The following is a 16750-nucleotide window of genomic DNA, read 5'->3' as shown; positions in this document are numbered from 1 at the left end:
CTAGTTTTATTGATATATTTTTTCTATTTCATGCCCATACTCATTATGTATTAATCATTTCTATTTTTAATAATTCATTTGCTGATCTCACTTCATTTTCTTCTTTTTTCAGTTTACTAGTTTTTCAGTTTAATATTCTGAACTAAGTTGTAAAAATTAAAAGATGAGTAAGACCTGTCCGTTGCCTTCAAGGAGTAGTCTTGGAGGGTAGAATTAGTTCATAGTGAGAAGTTCCAAGAAGACTCCTTTGAAAGCTTGAGCTGAAAAGAAGGAATAAGCTTTAGAAGGAGAGGCTAGAGTCTTGCTGTTTAGGCAGAACTTCACCAGGGCAATGAATGGATAAGCCAAAAGGAAACTACCAATGCAAAGAGATGAGGACAGATGCACGCACAGGGATGGCTGGCGTATCAGGTGAGGGCATAGACCGTATCTGAGAATGAGGCTGCAGAGATAAGTTGGAGCACTACTCTTGTATAATTCTAGTTGAATTTTGTAATAATTTCATAAAATTCAAACCACCTCTATTAAGCTCTTGATCAGAGTAACATTAAATATATGAGGTGTGCCATAAATAAGTATTGAATTGATTTGAGTTCTTAAATAATGTCATTTGTTGAAAAATGGGGTAGATAAAAATAATAAAATGTTATATATAGGCTGGTTCTTTAACAGTATCAAAAAATGAAGGCTATTGTAAATCCAAGATGTGTGTTCCTTTTCAAAGTTAAAACTCAAGGAAGAAAGACTGCCCTCTTCAAGAATAATCAGTCAGCTTTAAGACAGGGAACATAAAATCAATTTCCCCAATTTTATTGGAGCTATCTGTAATTCTCATTAGTATGTAGTCCACTACAAAGATAGGGATAAGTTCCATTAACCAGCAGAGTGCTATGGAATAGGAGCCATTCTGCACAGCAATAAGGAGGAAATGGAAGCAAGAAAGGGAACAGATAGAAGTAGACTAATTGCTCTAGAATGTTGACAGTGAAATGAAAAAACTAGAATGTAGCTTGGGAAACGGTATGAACATATGAAGAATTGCCTCATACTAAGTCTAACCATGCTTAGAAGACAAAAGGGAATTAATTTGGTAGAGATGGAGAGGTTAAATGTTGTTGTTGTTTTAAAATTTTATTTATTTTTGTGAGAGAGGGAGAGAGAACATGCAGGAATGGGGGGAGGGGCAGAGGGAGAAGCAGACTCCCCACTGAGCAGGGAGTCCGATCCCAGGACCCTGGGATCATGACCTGAGTCGAAGGCAGATGCTTAACCAACTGAGCCACCCAGACACCCTGAGGTTAAAAGTTTTAAAAAAGTGAGATACACTTTAGAACATGAGTTTTTTAGAAAATATGAAATGGTTTGTTCCAAGACACAGGGGGGAAGAGGGAGCACTTGTTCCTGTTAGAATTGCAACAAGGATAAAATCAGAAGACGTAAAGAAAGATGTTGAGGGATAGATGTCAGAGAGCTAGGCAGCTTGCATGGATGCCTTGGATCTTCTAAATAAGTCTATCCACAGGACCCCTGCACCAGAATCACCGGGGAGTGCTGGAGACAAATTCAACTGGATCACTCGCACTGGAACCCAGGAAGCTGTAATATCAGGATATTCTAACTAGAGTTTGAGAACCATGGTTCAAAAGAAGCGGGAGGTTACCTGCAGGGTGTGTTGACGTGATTGGGAAAGCATTCATGTTTTAGGAAAACAGCAGAAGATACAGGTGGGCAATGGAGAGAACAGAATTATTATGCACTGACTAGAGGAGCTGAGGGCCAGGAATTTGTGTTGGCGACGCTGGTCCAGCTCCAGAATATGGTTAAGTGTGTTTCCATGGCTGCTTCTAGGATAAAGTGATTCCACTTACAAACCCTGTTATCACTTTTTTTATTTGTCAGGGCCCAGAGAAAATTGCTAAAGTAGGCTGCTGAGTCAAGGACAGGAAGAAAACTGGAGCAATTTTCCTTCTTTGGGGCTTAAGGAACACACCTTTCTTGGCAGGCAGAGTCAGTGACACTGACTACTACATAAAACCCCATGGATTGGTTTATCCAGAGTTTAAGTTTCACATATTTATGATGAACACTGCCAACGTGTCAGGCCACACTCCCCTCTGCACGTCGTGGCTCCATTCCATTCTTACCTGCTCCTGCTCCGCCTGCACGTACCTGAGACAGGTGACGGCCCTGTGTGAAAGAAAACAGAGTCGTAAGAGCCAAGTGTAGTTCATTGTCTTTTTTTCTCTTTTTATACTTGATCCGTATCAGCAGCCTCCTCGCTGGTCTCCTGGCTACCAGCCTCTTCCTTCCCCAGATCACCAGTTCCCTTTTCTCACACAGACTGACCACCAAACAAATGAGGAAATACTTGTAAGGCAAGTAGTAAGCGCTGTGAGTACTCACGGCGGCTCTGAAGTTTCCGCATCACCACAGACTGAAGTCCACAAACAAATCAGAGACACGCGAGGTTTTTTTGTAGCATGTCCTATCTTCAGCCACTGCCTCCCATGGCCCATCCACATTCCTGCCCCCCATGACCCAGGAAAACAGGCTCTTGATGATTGTTTCAGTACACTGTGCACCGTAGCCTGTGACCAAAGTGTTTCTTCTCATTTAGTTGCCGTGCTTCGTGTTTCTTCCCCCACAGGAGCTGTCTTTAAATGTCATCCCCTCTCTGAAGCTTTCCTCAGGCTCCACTCCTCTAAGGCAGGATTATTTTTTCATCTGTATTCCACAGTGCTTTATACAGATATCAGCTGTTGTATTTAGAACATTACGTTGTACTCATTTATATTTTTGTTTCCACGGTTGGACCTGAATTTCTTGAGAACAAAAATTGGGTCATTAAATTTTTAATTCCTCAGTACCTGACACATAGGATGTATGCCATCAATTTTAGTTGAAAAGACTTCAACCAGAGATCCTCTTTTTATGGAATCCAAACTGAAAGAACATAGGAAAATAGAGTTATTTGGAGTAAGCAATATGGGCAACTCTGTCAGCATCATTTTGTAATAGTAACAAGGGTTTCTTTCTCCATGTACTATTATACTTGTAGTGTCAGTTAGTCTGAATACCTCCACGATCATAGAATTTCAATGGGAAGAAGTATCTTCCAGGTGGTTCCTTTGATTTGCAGATGAAGAAACCAGTCCTTTGCTTATATCAGACTCCACAAGTAGTTTTTATCAAAATCCTATCTAATGGGGTGCCTGGGCGGCTCAGTCAGTTAAGCACCTGTCTTCCACTCAGTCATGATCCCAGGGTCATGGGATCGAGCCCCGCGTCGGGGTCCTTGCTCAGCGGTCCTTGCTCAGCCGGGAGTCTGCTTCCTCCTCTCCCTCTGGCCCTCCTCCCCGGCTCATGTTCTCACTCACTCGCTCTCTCTCTCTCAGATGAACAAATTAAAAAATCTTTTTAAAAAATCATATCCAACAACCAACAACCTTTGTGAATTCATGAGTATTAAACCATTTTTACATTCCAGGCAAATAATTCTGGGAGAACAAAAGGCACAGTGCATTTTAGTTCAGAGGGAATTCCATGAAGGAATCTTAACCTCAATTTAAGATTGTTGGGGTTGGGGAAAGCCAGGCTACTTGATGAGAAATAATTGGTAAGTTCAAGGAATATTTTAAATATAAGTGAAGCGTTTTTCATGTCTTCCCCCACCCCCCCACCCCGAGATAATGTGAACCATCAGGGCCATCAGAAGAAAATAGAGCGGGGTTTGATGAGTTCCTTTTTCCAGGTTTAACTGAGCCTCTTCTTCTGTTTAATAGGTTTCAGAATCTGCTGTGGTCCAGAAAGACATTCGTGGACAACATGAAGGTCTATAACCACAGTTACATCTACATGCCTGCTTTTTCTATGAAGACGGGAACAGAGCCATCTCTCCGGGTTTATTACACACTGACAGATGTTGGTGCCAATCAAACAGTGCTCTTTGCCAACCCCAACTTTCTGCGTAGCATTGGAAAGTTCTGGAAAAGTAGGGGAATCCATGCCAAGCGCCTGTCCACAGGACTCTTTCTGGTGAGTGCGGCTCTGGGCCTCTGTGAAGAGGTAGCTATCTATGGTTTCTGGCCCTTCTCTGTGAATATGCGTGAGCAGCCCATCAGCCACCACTACTATGATAATGTCTTGCCCTTTTCTGGCTTCCATGCCATGCCAGAGGAATTTCTCCAGCTCTGGTATCTTCATAAAATCGGTGCACTGAGAATGCAGCTAGACCCATGTGAAGACACTTCACTCCAGCCCACTTCCTAGGGACCATGGAAAAAGAAAGAACTGAGACAGGGTATTTTTGTTAGGTTTTCTACATGACTCCAAAAGGAAATGGTCAAGTCATTTCATGGATTCACATGGGCCGCTTGGAAAAACAAGACAAAACAAAAACAAAACAACTACAAAAACCCAAGAGAGACTCTACTTGCGATGTTGGCTTAGAGGACAAATAAGGAATGAAAAACCTATGAAATATTTTGTAGCACATTGTGGATTTGCAACCAGTAACATGCCGATGAGATGATGTTGGTAAAGCACATTTAGGTGGTTCCAGTCTAGCAGTTCACAAACAAGACAGAACTCCAGTTGTTGAAGCTGAGGAATTAATCAAGGTAGAATAAAGGAAATGCCAGGGCGAAGTGTTACTGATTATCCACACAATCTGGCTTTAGGAAAAAACCTATCAGATCTTAGAACCATAGGTTTTTAAAAAATGATTATTTATTTTTGCCCTATTTAGGGGCAGTGAGTGGGTGATGAGGTAGATTTAAAAAAAAATCTCTTACTGAGTAATAAAGATACAAAACACTACAGCTAATTATTGTGATTTGTTGAACCATGTCTATGTTAACTCTAGTCTCCTTCCATTTAAAAAAATGTTAAATAAGAATTGCTTCCTCCCCTTTTGTCAAGTCTAGTTAGACGATGTGAAGCGTTATTGAATTTAGACTGTGTTGATTCATAGTCTGGATCACATGAGCCACTTTCCCTCCTTCTCAGAATTGAGGGCATAAATTCAATTTTAGGTCTGCATTATTTAAGCCTGGTTGTATTATTATGTTATTTTAGTGCAAGAAGACTACAGACGTGAGTGTATTATTTATTTGCAAATTGGCATAATTATCTTCATAATTTAAAGTAAAGCACAATGATGTAAAGTTTCGTCTGAAAACAGATTGGAAGGCACATCCCTTTTCTCTCTACCATGGTGTATTCACTCCAAGATACATGCACACAGATAAAACATATATATTCATGTACACACACACTCACACATACACACAGTTAAACAAAGCTCATTCCCATGCAACTACGAAAGCTGAACCCACATGACGGGGTATGGCCAAAATCTGTAACTGCCGTCGAAGAGCTACAGATGAACTACCCGCTACCCACTACCCCTTGATGTCAGACCAGCCAGCTTACTGGTTACTGCTCATAATGCTCACACCAGCACGACCCCCAAGCGCTTACCCAAAATGAGCAGAATTGTTTTACTCATTCTGACTCTCCCTAACATCTCATGGATGGACGCTGTGTTGAGCATGGCCACACACGCATGGTTCATACAAGTAAAGGGATGTGAACTCGTCGATGTTGATTCCCTTGGTAGTAGGTTAGGCTGCTTAGAAAGCCTTTTACATAAGCTTTGACACCCTGCAAAAAACTCTACTGACAGATTATAAGCAGTTAAATGTGTTTACATGTGCAAGGAAGGGAAGGGAAGCCTCTCACTGTCTTTGTGCTTTGGAACGCCTTAATCTAAAAGGAGACACTGGAAAGCACTATTTTTATTCTTTTAAATGTCACCAAAATGGAGGTAAAACTATGTCCAAAAGTTCTGCTTCATTTTTAATGGTAGAAACTTAGTCTACCATATAAGTTAAAACAGGTGGCAATTTTTGGTGGGTTCCTTTAAAAGACATTGAGACAACAAAGCCCTTGGAAAAATTCTGTATCATCACCAGAAAAGGCAATTTCTAAGTAAGATTAAATTTCAAGGTTATTACAGAAATCAGCAGTTAAAAAATGACTGGTTGGCATAACACGGATTATACTGATGCTTGGAAAGTTAAGAATTTGAGAGTACTGATTCTGTACAGAACTGATTTGTTATTTTGGTCCTGTATGGCAGGAGAAATGTAATGAGAATGTACTATGAGTGAGCTGTGTTAAATGCACACTAGATGTGAAGCCCTAAACCTATTTCCTTTTTAGAGCCATTGTTATTATTTAATAATTACCTTAAAAAGGAATACATTCTAACCTATACACTTCAGCAAAGATATAAAAGGGCTAATGAAACACACACAAATTGGTACTTTAACTGATAAAATTGTTAAAATGTAACTAAAGAGCTCCATAAAGCCTGTGCGTCACAGTCCACTGGAGCTGCTAGTTGGAAATTTAACGTCTTGTTAGGATTTCTGGGATAGATTTATACAATAAACTGTGCAATTTTTAGACTAGAAATTTGTGGCTTCTGAAAGGCAGAACAGAAATGGCCCAAGATGATAATGTTTAATTAGACCAATACTTCTCAGCTGGGGTGGTTCCCCTCCCCTCGGCGGTGGCATTTGGCAGTGTGTGGAGACATTTTTGATTGTTGTGGTTGGCAGGGTGCTCCTGGCATCTAGTGGACAGAGGCCAAGAATCCTGCTAAACATCCTAGAGTGGAGAGGTCAGCCCCTCACAGGGAAGAATTTCCCAGTCTAAAATATTAATAGTGTCTAAGGTTGAGAAACCCTGGATTAGACCAGAAGAATGCTTTGATTGCCCCAAATTGTCTTCACTTAAGGATACCCATACATGCTCACATCATTTGAAATATGACTACAGTTGAATGAAAGTGGTTTCTTAGAGTAGATTGCAGTTGGCATTATTGTATATTGACTCATAGGTATGCCATACATACTTCCTTTTTCATGGTTAGATGTATCTAAACTGGGAGTGTGACTGTCTTTGTGTGTGTGTGTGTGTGTGTGTGTACACTTGGGTGTTGTAGCATAAAGTTATGCATATCTATCCTTGTTGAAATATATGTGTTCCTAAGTGAGGATCTCTCCAGAATTATCTTGCAGAGTAGACTGGAATATTCTATTACTGTTAAGAAGTTGAATTCTAAGCGCCTGTTATTTTATTCTGTTTATCTGAAATTGGGACTCATACTTTGCCAAATTTGGTCAATTACATTTTAATACTACTGACCCTTCAGATTAGCTCAGAAGATATTCAGATTATGGTAGACACGCACAGTAGGAAAATATTTCGTTGCTTTCAATGCACCTGCCAGGAGAGGGCATCACCCTCTAACACCGGTCTAATTTTTAAATTGCTTTTTATTGACAAAAGTTAGCTTGCTCCATGGGGGCAAAAAAGGGGTTGAGGAAACTGAACATGGGTACCTGGTATGATTTTTACCTTTTATCAGCTCCATCAGCCCCAGTTTGAGAATTGCATTGATGCTAAGGGTCATGAGTAAGGGTGACCTCTGTTTAATTTTAATTACACTAGGGTAAAATTAAGATAGGTGAAGGATTAAGTCATTCTCTAAGATAGAAAAGGGATTTTTTTGTATGGAAGATTTTTATATGGATGAGGAAGTTGACCAGTGCCCATGGGATTTTGTTTCTATATAGTTCACTTCTATTTTAACAAGGTGAATTCCAAAATGATACAAATGACACAAAATTTGTGTAGCTATTCAGACAATACCTGTTTGGCTTTGTGATGTCTCAAGTCCTTCTCTTGGCTACAAACTTTGTTTAGGTTATATGTAACTTGTACCTAGAGCAATGGGCAACATAGCTTCACAATCTGCATGGAAAATAATGGAAGAAATCCCTGGATTCCGAATTTGACAAAAATATTCTTAGATTAGTCAGAAGGTTTACAGAAGTGTTAGAGATGATTCCCAAATAGAAAAAAATATCAAGAACATTTCTTCTGGTCAGCAACTGTCGCATTATTTATAATTGTATTATACAGCTTTCTATTTCTTTGAAGAATCAGTCATCTGTAATTTTAATTTTTATGTTTAAAAATAGTGGCTTTCAACTGACAAATCCTTGTGAGGAGGGACCTAAAAAGAAAAAACATCACAGTCCACCAAAGACTTTAAGGAATTCTGATTGTGTTGTACAAAAGCGTTGCCACCAGAACCAGGTAATAATATCTGCTCCATTTATAGAGTTCCAGAGATCAAGAGCTGTTAAGACTGTGAGAACCCGAGGACAAGTATGTGGAGGCAGAAGGACTGAGAGCAATGCTGTGCTTTTTATTTATTTCTTCGTCTTCCCAGTGTGGAGGTCGGCTCTCAGATTATGACTTTCAGTGAGCACACATCAGGAAGTGGCTAAACAACATGGCACCTGGAACGTAGGTCAAGCCTCTAGCAAAGTCTGTAGTTAAGTCTAACTACATATGACCAGCGATTTGGGTCTCCGTGCCAGGGAGAGGATGAAGCAAGTGGAAGGCAGGAGAAAACCCTACTCCCAAGCTCTCAGAGGACATAAGGGTCAGAGAAGTCTGTGCCCTTGACCTTGGCTTTCCAGCACTGTCTGTTTCTATCTGCTACGAGGGAAGCTGGCCTGTCCCCGGGGTCAAGCTGGTAGCCTTGTGACTGGAGACTTGGTGTGGAAATTTGCTGAGAAGCTTAGAATTTTACACTGCCTTGAACAGTTTTTTGTTTTGTGTGTGTTTTTTTTTTTTTTTTTAATTTGTGCTCTCTAAATTTGGGTGTCCTGTGACAGAATTCCGGTCACCCTGACCTAATTATAGCCCTGCCAGTGATGATTAAAAATGGAGCTTTTTTTCCCCACTCAGATGAATTTTCTGAGTTCTTGAAGCTAGGGAGATATCAAATATAGTTGACCCTTGAAAGACACAGGTGAGAATTGCACGGGTCTGCTTATACACGGATTTTTTTTTTTTTTTACAAATATAGTGCAGTACTGTAAATGTATTTTCCTTATGAGTTTCTTAATAACATTTTCTTTTCTCTAGCTTACTTCATCCTGAGAATACAGTATATAAGCTTTGACAAATAACTTACAAAATATGTGCTAATCGACTGTTGCTGTGGTTGATAAGGCTTCCGGTCAATAATAGGCATAGTAGTTATGGACTAGTTATGTTTTGGGGGAGTCAAAAGTTATATGCACATGTGTGACTGCATGGTGTGTTGACGCCCCTGATCCCCACGTTGGAGTGGACCGTGTTCCACCAGCTCTTATATAGTCTCTTTAAAAGCCAAGGAGACTGATCCAAAAGAATCCGGAAGCCTAGAATGTTTGTTTAGGACTCCTAACATGGGGGCAGAATATTTAATTTGAACACAGTTAAGATTCCTATCTTGTGAGTGGAAAGAGCCTTGCATGAAGCTACAGTGGCTGTAGCCTTTTTTCTTCCTATCCTAAGGAGCTGGATCCTGTTGCCTTTAACCTCGGCCGAGGCCTGTCTCTTGCATTCTTTACATGCCTCCTAGAGGTGAAAGATTGAAACAAGTCATGAAAGGAAATCTCATTCAAACATAAGACAACCTCTGCTCATCATCACAATAAGGAAAAACGACATGTTTCTGCCTCCTTCCTTTGGTTTTCTTCTTTCTGGTGCCAACATTTCTGATTTCTTCTCTAACAAATAAGGAGTAAATAACTTATTATAAATTGACATATAATAATACCTGTGAACATTTGTGCAATAACCAAAGCCCACAGCTCTAACTTTTTGAAAGTACGAGAGAGGAATTATATTTTGTTCATGGTCATTTATGTGCCTATTTCCTCTGTGTTCTTACTGATCTCTGCATTGTGCTAAAATCTTTTCTCATTTTGCTTTCCTGTTAAAGCTGTAGGATATAATCAATGATGCAAAGCTGTCTGGGAGTTTTATAGAATAATATTCAAATATATTGATCATGTCTCTTTCTGCTTCTATATAATTAGATTTTCCCCAGTTATTTGTCATTTTAAAAGCGTGTGTTTCACATGATACTGATAAGCATCTAAGAGATATGAGTTTATCCAGGGCAGAGAAAATTGGCAGTCAGATATGTCTGTTTTTCTCTGCATCATGTGCGAAATGGAAAATAGTAATAAAAAAGGGTTTAAGCAAAATGAAAAAGAGAAAGATAAAATCAGGATTTTAATTGTGAAGGACCCCTGGGAGAGATCTTAGTAGGAAGCTAAGCACAGAGCTCAGAGGCTGTTGTCCTTGAGTGCAGTCCCAAGAATAGAACCTTTCAAAACATTTTAAAGGAAATATATTGTTATGCAGTTGTTACGGCTCATGATGAAAAGACGCTAGAGGAAGCAATGTGAGAGCCAGATGGTGAGACACTTAGGGAAGAAAATGGAGGTTCAGCACCAGTTTACCTACTTGGCCCTCCTGCTCCCCCCACCCCAAGTCGTGCTTTCTTGGTGTCTGTGCTGGGATATGCAAACACTGCCATTTTCATAGCCCCTTTTTATCTCCACTTTGACGCATACACAAGATTATTATTTAAATCTCCTGTCATGATGAGGCAGCGATAGTAGGAAGTGTCACTTTGAACTTCACCCTTTGAAACATGGTCACCATATGCTATGCCAAGTGACAGTTGGGAAGATTTAGATGCGTTTTCTCCCCTCTGCTCTAGTGTAAACACACACACACACACACACACACACACACACACACACACCCTGCATTATTTATGCCCACTGAAAAGAGAAAAATGGCTGACGAGGTCGGGGTGGCAGAGGGTGCCTTAACTTTTTCTGACTTGGCTCCCCCTTCCTTCTGTATTTCCTTCCTGTACCCCTGTCACTTCAGAGATGTAGCCATGTCTGTTCCAAGTTGTATCTTTACCATCAGCAAGAACTCTTATAAATGTCGTGAATGTGACTATTTTATATAAATGCACAATAGTATATAGGCCTTGGAGACGTCTGATAACAGTATGTAAATATCCTTTGTGGAAGTAGTAGAACCTTCTCATAGAGAGCTCCTTAGGCGATAGCTACAGGAAAACTAAAAATGATTAGGTTAAAAATGTTCGTTTCTTCCAGCAAACACTAGCCTTCATGGAAGCAAGGAAACAGTTTGTTTCTGTTTCTCATCCCTCTTACGCACCAATTCTTTGGGCTTTCTTATCCATAAGTTGCCATAGACATCCCTCTCATAATATACAGGAGTCACAATTTGTGGTGACTGATGGTCACAGGGGTACATCAGAATCAGAGACACTAGAGGGAAGGGGAGAGTACAGACAAGGAGAAGCTCCATTGAAAAGCTCGTTTAATTTTTTTTAAGTCTGGAATATTATTAGAATTCTAGTTACCACATAGCAAAGTTGGAAAAGCTTTGAAAAAACAAAAGTTTCTCGTTGGTCTCTTTAACTTGATGATTGCACCTTCTGTATCATTCCACATGTGTGCAAGCTGTTTTTCAGCTAATTTGCAGACTGGAGGTAAGGAGAAAAATAGAAAAATTCAAATATTTTTTCTCATGCAGTGTAGTTTGACTACCAGTCCATGGATGCAATAATTCTGGAAAAGACTTTTTAGATAAAAAATAAAATAAAATAAAATTGAAATCACCTTTGAAGTATATATGGAATTACTTTTTCCTAATAAGGCTAAATTCCATTGGCAGGCGGTGCGGGGGAAAATCAATGCTCTTCATTTCTTCTTTTTCTTTTTTTTTTTTTTTTGAGTTTCATATAAAATGTAGCAGGTAAGAAAAAACCTTAATTGGTACTTTTTATAGTGTGACTTGAAAAAGCAGTATCTGTCTTGGTTGGTTCTGCTGAGTGGTTTCTACAGAATCTAAATGCAATGTCATAGGAGGAGGTTTGCTGTAAAAACATGTCTTTTTCTTTGGTGTGTTCATTGTAATTATGGCTGGTAGTGAGAAGGTTCAGTAAGTCTCAATTTCTCTACCTCCCTTACTTGGAGAAAATTTGGAAATGTACCCTGTGAATAAAATGATTTTTTTATAGCTTGTGAAGTCTTTTTATTTCCCAGAAGCGTATGGGTGATTCTATTTCCTTTTCTATTCCTCTGTTTTGTATCCATATCAGCTACACTGACTTTTTTCCTTCTGGATGAAAACTCATGCTGCTTGGTGAGAAAATTATTTTAGAAATACAGAACTCTAAATGTTATGAATAGACTATAAGAACACTATTGTTACTCTTATGCAGGTAAAAGGCCTTATCTATTGGGCAAAGTAGAAAGAAAATTGAGTGCTTATTTAATGTGCTATATGTACACGAGCCTATTTTCTCCAGCTGTAAAATTTTCCCTTTATGTAATGAGTCGGTATCAGTGTGTGTGTCCTACAGATACTTTAACCAATTCCTAACAAGATTCAAAATATTTAGATTCCCCTTCTGTTCATATGGATGACTTTGACAAGCCCGAGTGTGCCTTCTTGTCTAAATAATTTAGATAATTGCTTCAAACTCCCCTTTCCCTTGGGACCTAGTGGCCCAGTTCTGCCAGACACTCTCTCAGCAGGGGGGACATCAGGAAAAGTGACCTTGGTCCATCCTTTATCATATGTTTCACCTCAGAAATTGATCAAGGTGCTTTGTACAGATCTCCTTATTAATTCTCTGCGTTCGCTATCACACAACAGCCTTTGGGACTACCGCTATTTTAAGAAGGTCATTCTGTTACCTAATGTTAAAACTTCATGGTGTTTAGCTGAATCATCCGGGGGTAAAAAAGGCAGACTTCTAGTATAAATGTGGGTTACCCTAACCTATTCTCAGACTATATGAGGGAAACAGATTGAACTTGTTTTTACCAACTATCATTAAGTTAAAAAAAAAAAATCTAGATATTACTGAGTTCGAGAACATTCAAAAACAGAGATTAAGAATCCAAAAGCATTAATTACTCAAGAATCTCTAAACCTAAAAAGACGTAATTACAAGTCACAGACTAGATTTTTGCTTGAAAACTTATTATTTTGGATATACAGATCCTTAATGATACGAAGAACTAAAAATGTAGGATTATTGAACTGAAACTTGTGGGGTTCATTGTGAATGATCTGGAGAACATGGGATGAAGTTGAGACCATATCTGATTTTTTATGCTTAACGTGTATAATTCTAAGACGTATCTAGTTACTAGGATTTTGAAAATATGGGAAAACAAAAACCCTTTATGTTTTCTTTTGTATAGATAGAATTAAAGTTCCTTCTTTACTGCACAAGAGTCATGGTTTCTAGGCATGAATTTAAAAAATCAGTATTTGGGAACTTTTTTGTGATAATGCAATCAAAAATTAGATTATGAGGCTATCAAGAGTTTGTTAGTTTCAACATAGACTTTCGTCAGGAAGATTCCAACTTTTGCATGTGAAGAAGAGTGAAAAGTAAGAATAGGAGTGTTCATTTGATGGGTCACTTTCATCAACGTCCCACCAGGTGGATTACTGATCTCCTGGGAGATGGTTTTCTACTGAGTCTTCAACGTTGGCCTTTGCTGTTACTAGCGGGGCACTCCACAGTGGTAGAAGCCAGGTTATTGATTCCATGCATAACCTCCATACGTGCTACCAAAGCCGCTTTGTATAGAAGCCCATCGACAAAGTAGTGAGGTAATCGAGAAAAGAGGTAACTGTTGTACATTTAATATCCTGTTTTGTCTGAGCCTCGTATAAAGGTGGGGTGCTAATGCCTGGAGAGGCCAAGCGTGATCACCAGGACTTTCCATCATGGAGCACACGGCAATTTGTTCTCACTAAAGTAGGTATTTGTTTTGGGTTTGCCTTTCCTGTCCTCGATGCTTCTGCCAGTTCCACCATCTATGAACCTACTTAATGAATTATTTATCATATCGGTATCATATACTACATGCAACATCCTTTTGGCCAAGAAGCATGTTTTATAGCAAAAGAGTGTAGAAAGGAGCTTATGCCTACGGAATTAACAGGTATTACTCTTTACCATGTTATGTAGAACATTCATTCTCAGTGGGAGTAATATTGCCTCTACAAGAGGCAAGAGTTGGTTCTAAGGGGCAAAAAACCTTAGATATTACAATGATTAGAGGGAAAAAAATCTTAAAAGATTCCTTGGGGGGCAGGAGTGGGGTTTAAAGAAAACAGTTAGAGAAATGCTGATCTAGAAGTGGGTGCCCTACGAACGCTGGCAGGGCCTGATAGAGACTCGTTTTAAGAACCATCAGACAATATCTTAGGGGGTTGTGGTAGCATCTTATGAGATGTGGTGTGTGTTTTGGACAGTGACCAGATTTTCCCATATTTAGATACTTGGATCGCATTTAGAATATTTGGACCTGGGGACTAAGGGATGGAAGTAGGAGTGACTCCCACCAATTGTAGTATGTTGTGCTTCTGTCATGGTTTAATTCAAAATGCTTTCCAACTACCTTGTGATTCTTCTTTCACCCATGTGCTTCTAGAAGTATATATTCTAACTTCCTGATATATGGGGAGGGCAGTTAATGGTATCTTTTGTTCTCATTTTTAACTTTAATTTTGTCATGATCAAAGGATATACTATGTGTGATTTTGCCTTTTTGAAATGTATTGAGACCTGTTTTATGGCTCAGCTTCCACGATTACTTCAAAAGTAGGTACATTCTACAGTTGGTGTCGGGAGTATACTAAAAACATTTATTAGGTCAAGTGTATCTTCATTGACATCTTATCTATTTGCTCTATCAATTACAGAAAAAGAAGTCTTAAATTCTCCAAATATGATATGGCCACTTCTCCTCTAGTTCTATAAATTTCAGCTTTATGTGCTTTGCAATTCCGTTATAAACTATGTAAAGTGAGGAGTGTGACTCCAGGCCAAACAACAATGCTGATCCTTGGTATCCAACCATACGCAATTAAAAGGCTTTGCCCAGCAGGCCTCTTGGGGAGACGCTGTCCTGCCCACAGCATATTTGCATGCAGCCAATGCACTGGTCTCCTGGAGTGGATTGCAGTCAAGGGCTCAGGACCCCTGGGACGGCTACTGTCATATGCGTGTCTGCATTCGTAGCCTAACCCCTCAATTGAGGGCCTCATCAGGGGTCTACACGAAGGAACTTTTCTCGACTTTGACACAATACTTTTACACTCCTAGTTCTTCCCTCTCTCCCTTCTGGCCCTCAGGTCCACAAAGAGGGAGAATCCTTTCGTTTAGGGCTCCTTGGCAGTGAGACAGTTGCCCCACCCGCGTTGCATCTCCCGACTCCCCCCAGTGCTATTTCATGAGGAAAAATGAAACCCTTAGGAACTGGGGCCTGTTTTTGCCCCCTGTTTGCAATGTCACAGTAAGTGAATAAAAGGCTTGATTGTTATCTTTAATTTGGCTCATTATCCTAATTGACCACCTCGTTATCTGATTACTTGAAAGATGCATTTATGACTATTATATTTTCTTCAGGAACTGACCCTTTATTATTACATTTATAGCAACATAAATATTATGCTATGAATAAATATCAACATAAATGTATAAAATTTCTTTCGTTACTTCTGGTAATACTTGTTTAGAAGTCTACTTGTCTGACATCAAGAAAGACAAGATTTCTTACGCTTAATGTTTTTACGATGTATCTTTTTCTATCCTTTTACTTTCATCCTAGTGTATTTTTAAAATGCATCTATTGTAAACAACATATAGTTGGGTCTTGGTTAGCTTTGTACCGTCTCTCCCCTTTAATTGGAATGTCTCACCCCTTTATATTTAACGTAGTTGCCGATACGGCTGGGCTTAAGTGTATCATCTTGCTCTTTGTTTCCTCTTTTTCAGTGTGTTCCTTTTTCCTTTCAGGCCACTGTCTTGCTTTCTTTTAGATTAATCGTGTATTTTATTAGTATCTTATCTCCTCTATTAGCTTTTAACCTATGCTTTTATTGCAGTTCTTGCTCTAGGGATAATCATATGCATTTTTAATCACAGTCTAACTTGAAGTAACATCATACCACCTCACATAAAATAAGCTCACAACAGGATAAGCCACTTTACTCTGGCCCTTCTCTCCTTTTGTCCTACTGTCATATATTATAGACTGAATGTTCGTGTCCCCCCCCCACCCCGAGTTCATACATATGTTGAGACCCTAACCCCCAAGGAGATGGTATCGAAAGGTAGGGCTTTTGAGAGATAATTAGGATTAAGGGAGGGTCACGAAGGTGGAGCCCTCGTGAATGGATTGAGTGCCCTTATGAGAGTGACCAGAGAGCTTCCTTCCTCTCTCTGCTCTCTTCCTTGGGAGGATACAACAAGACGTCAGAAGTTTGAAACCTGGAAGAGAGTCTTCACCAGATTTGACCATGCTGGTACCCTGATCTTGGACTTACGACCTACAGAAAGGTGGGAAATAAATTTCTGTTGTTTATAAGCCACCCAGTCTATGGAACTTTGCTATAGCTGCCCAAACTGACATGAAGACATCATGTGTATTGCTACCATGCATTTTATAAACCCCATGATATAATATGGTTGTTTTTGCTTGAAGTGGGCAGTTATCTTACAGAAATTAGGATATTATAATATACTTTTTAAAATTAAAATATACTTTTTCATATTTACCCCATGTCCTAATATCATGCTTTATAATCCTCCCTGTAGACCTGGTATCATTTCTTGACAGCCTGATGAAATTCCTTTAGCTTTCCTTGTAGTGCTGATAGTAAATTCTCTCAGGTTTTGTTTGTCTGAAAATTTCTGTAATTCATCTTTATTTTTGAAATATATTTCACTGGATATAGACTTCTAGCTTGA

General features: G+C 39.3%; 1 protein-coding gene across 1 annotated transcript in view; it reads left to right on the top strand.

Annotated features, from left to right (window-relative positions):
* Positions 1-4762, top strand: part of ST8SIA1 (ST8 alpha-N-acetyl-neuraminide alpha-2,8-sialyltransferase 1) — a 142238-nt gene extending 137476 nt beyond the window's left edge. Inside the window, exon 5 of the mRNA XM_026502285.3 lies at positions 3783-4762. Coding sequence (XP_026358070.1) covers positions 3783-4269 — 487 coding nt within the window. The 3' untranslated portion in view covers positions 4270-4762. The remainder of the gene's footprint in view (positions 1-3782) is intronic.
* The last annotated feature ends 11988 nt before the right edge of the window (positions 4763-16750 follow it).

The sequence above is a fragment of the Ursus arctos genome, unplaced genomic scaffold (genome assembly GCF_023065955.2).
Source record: "Ursus arctos isolate Adak ecotype North America unplaced genomic scaffold, UrsArc2.0 scaffold_26, whole genome shotgun sequence".
Taxonomy (NCBI): Eukaryota; Metazoa; Chordata; class Mammalia; order Carnivora; family Ursidae; genus Ursus; species Ursus arctos.
The sequence above is the reverse complement of the archived record's forward strand: the minus strand, read 5'-3'. Positions and strand labels throughout refer to the sequence as shown.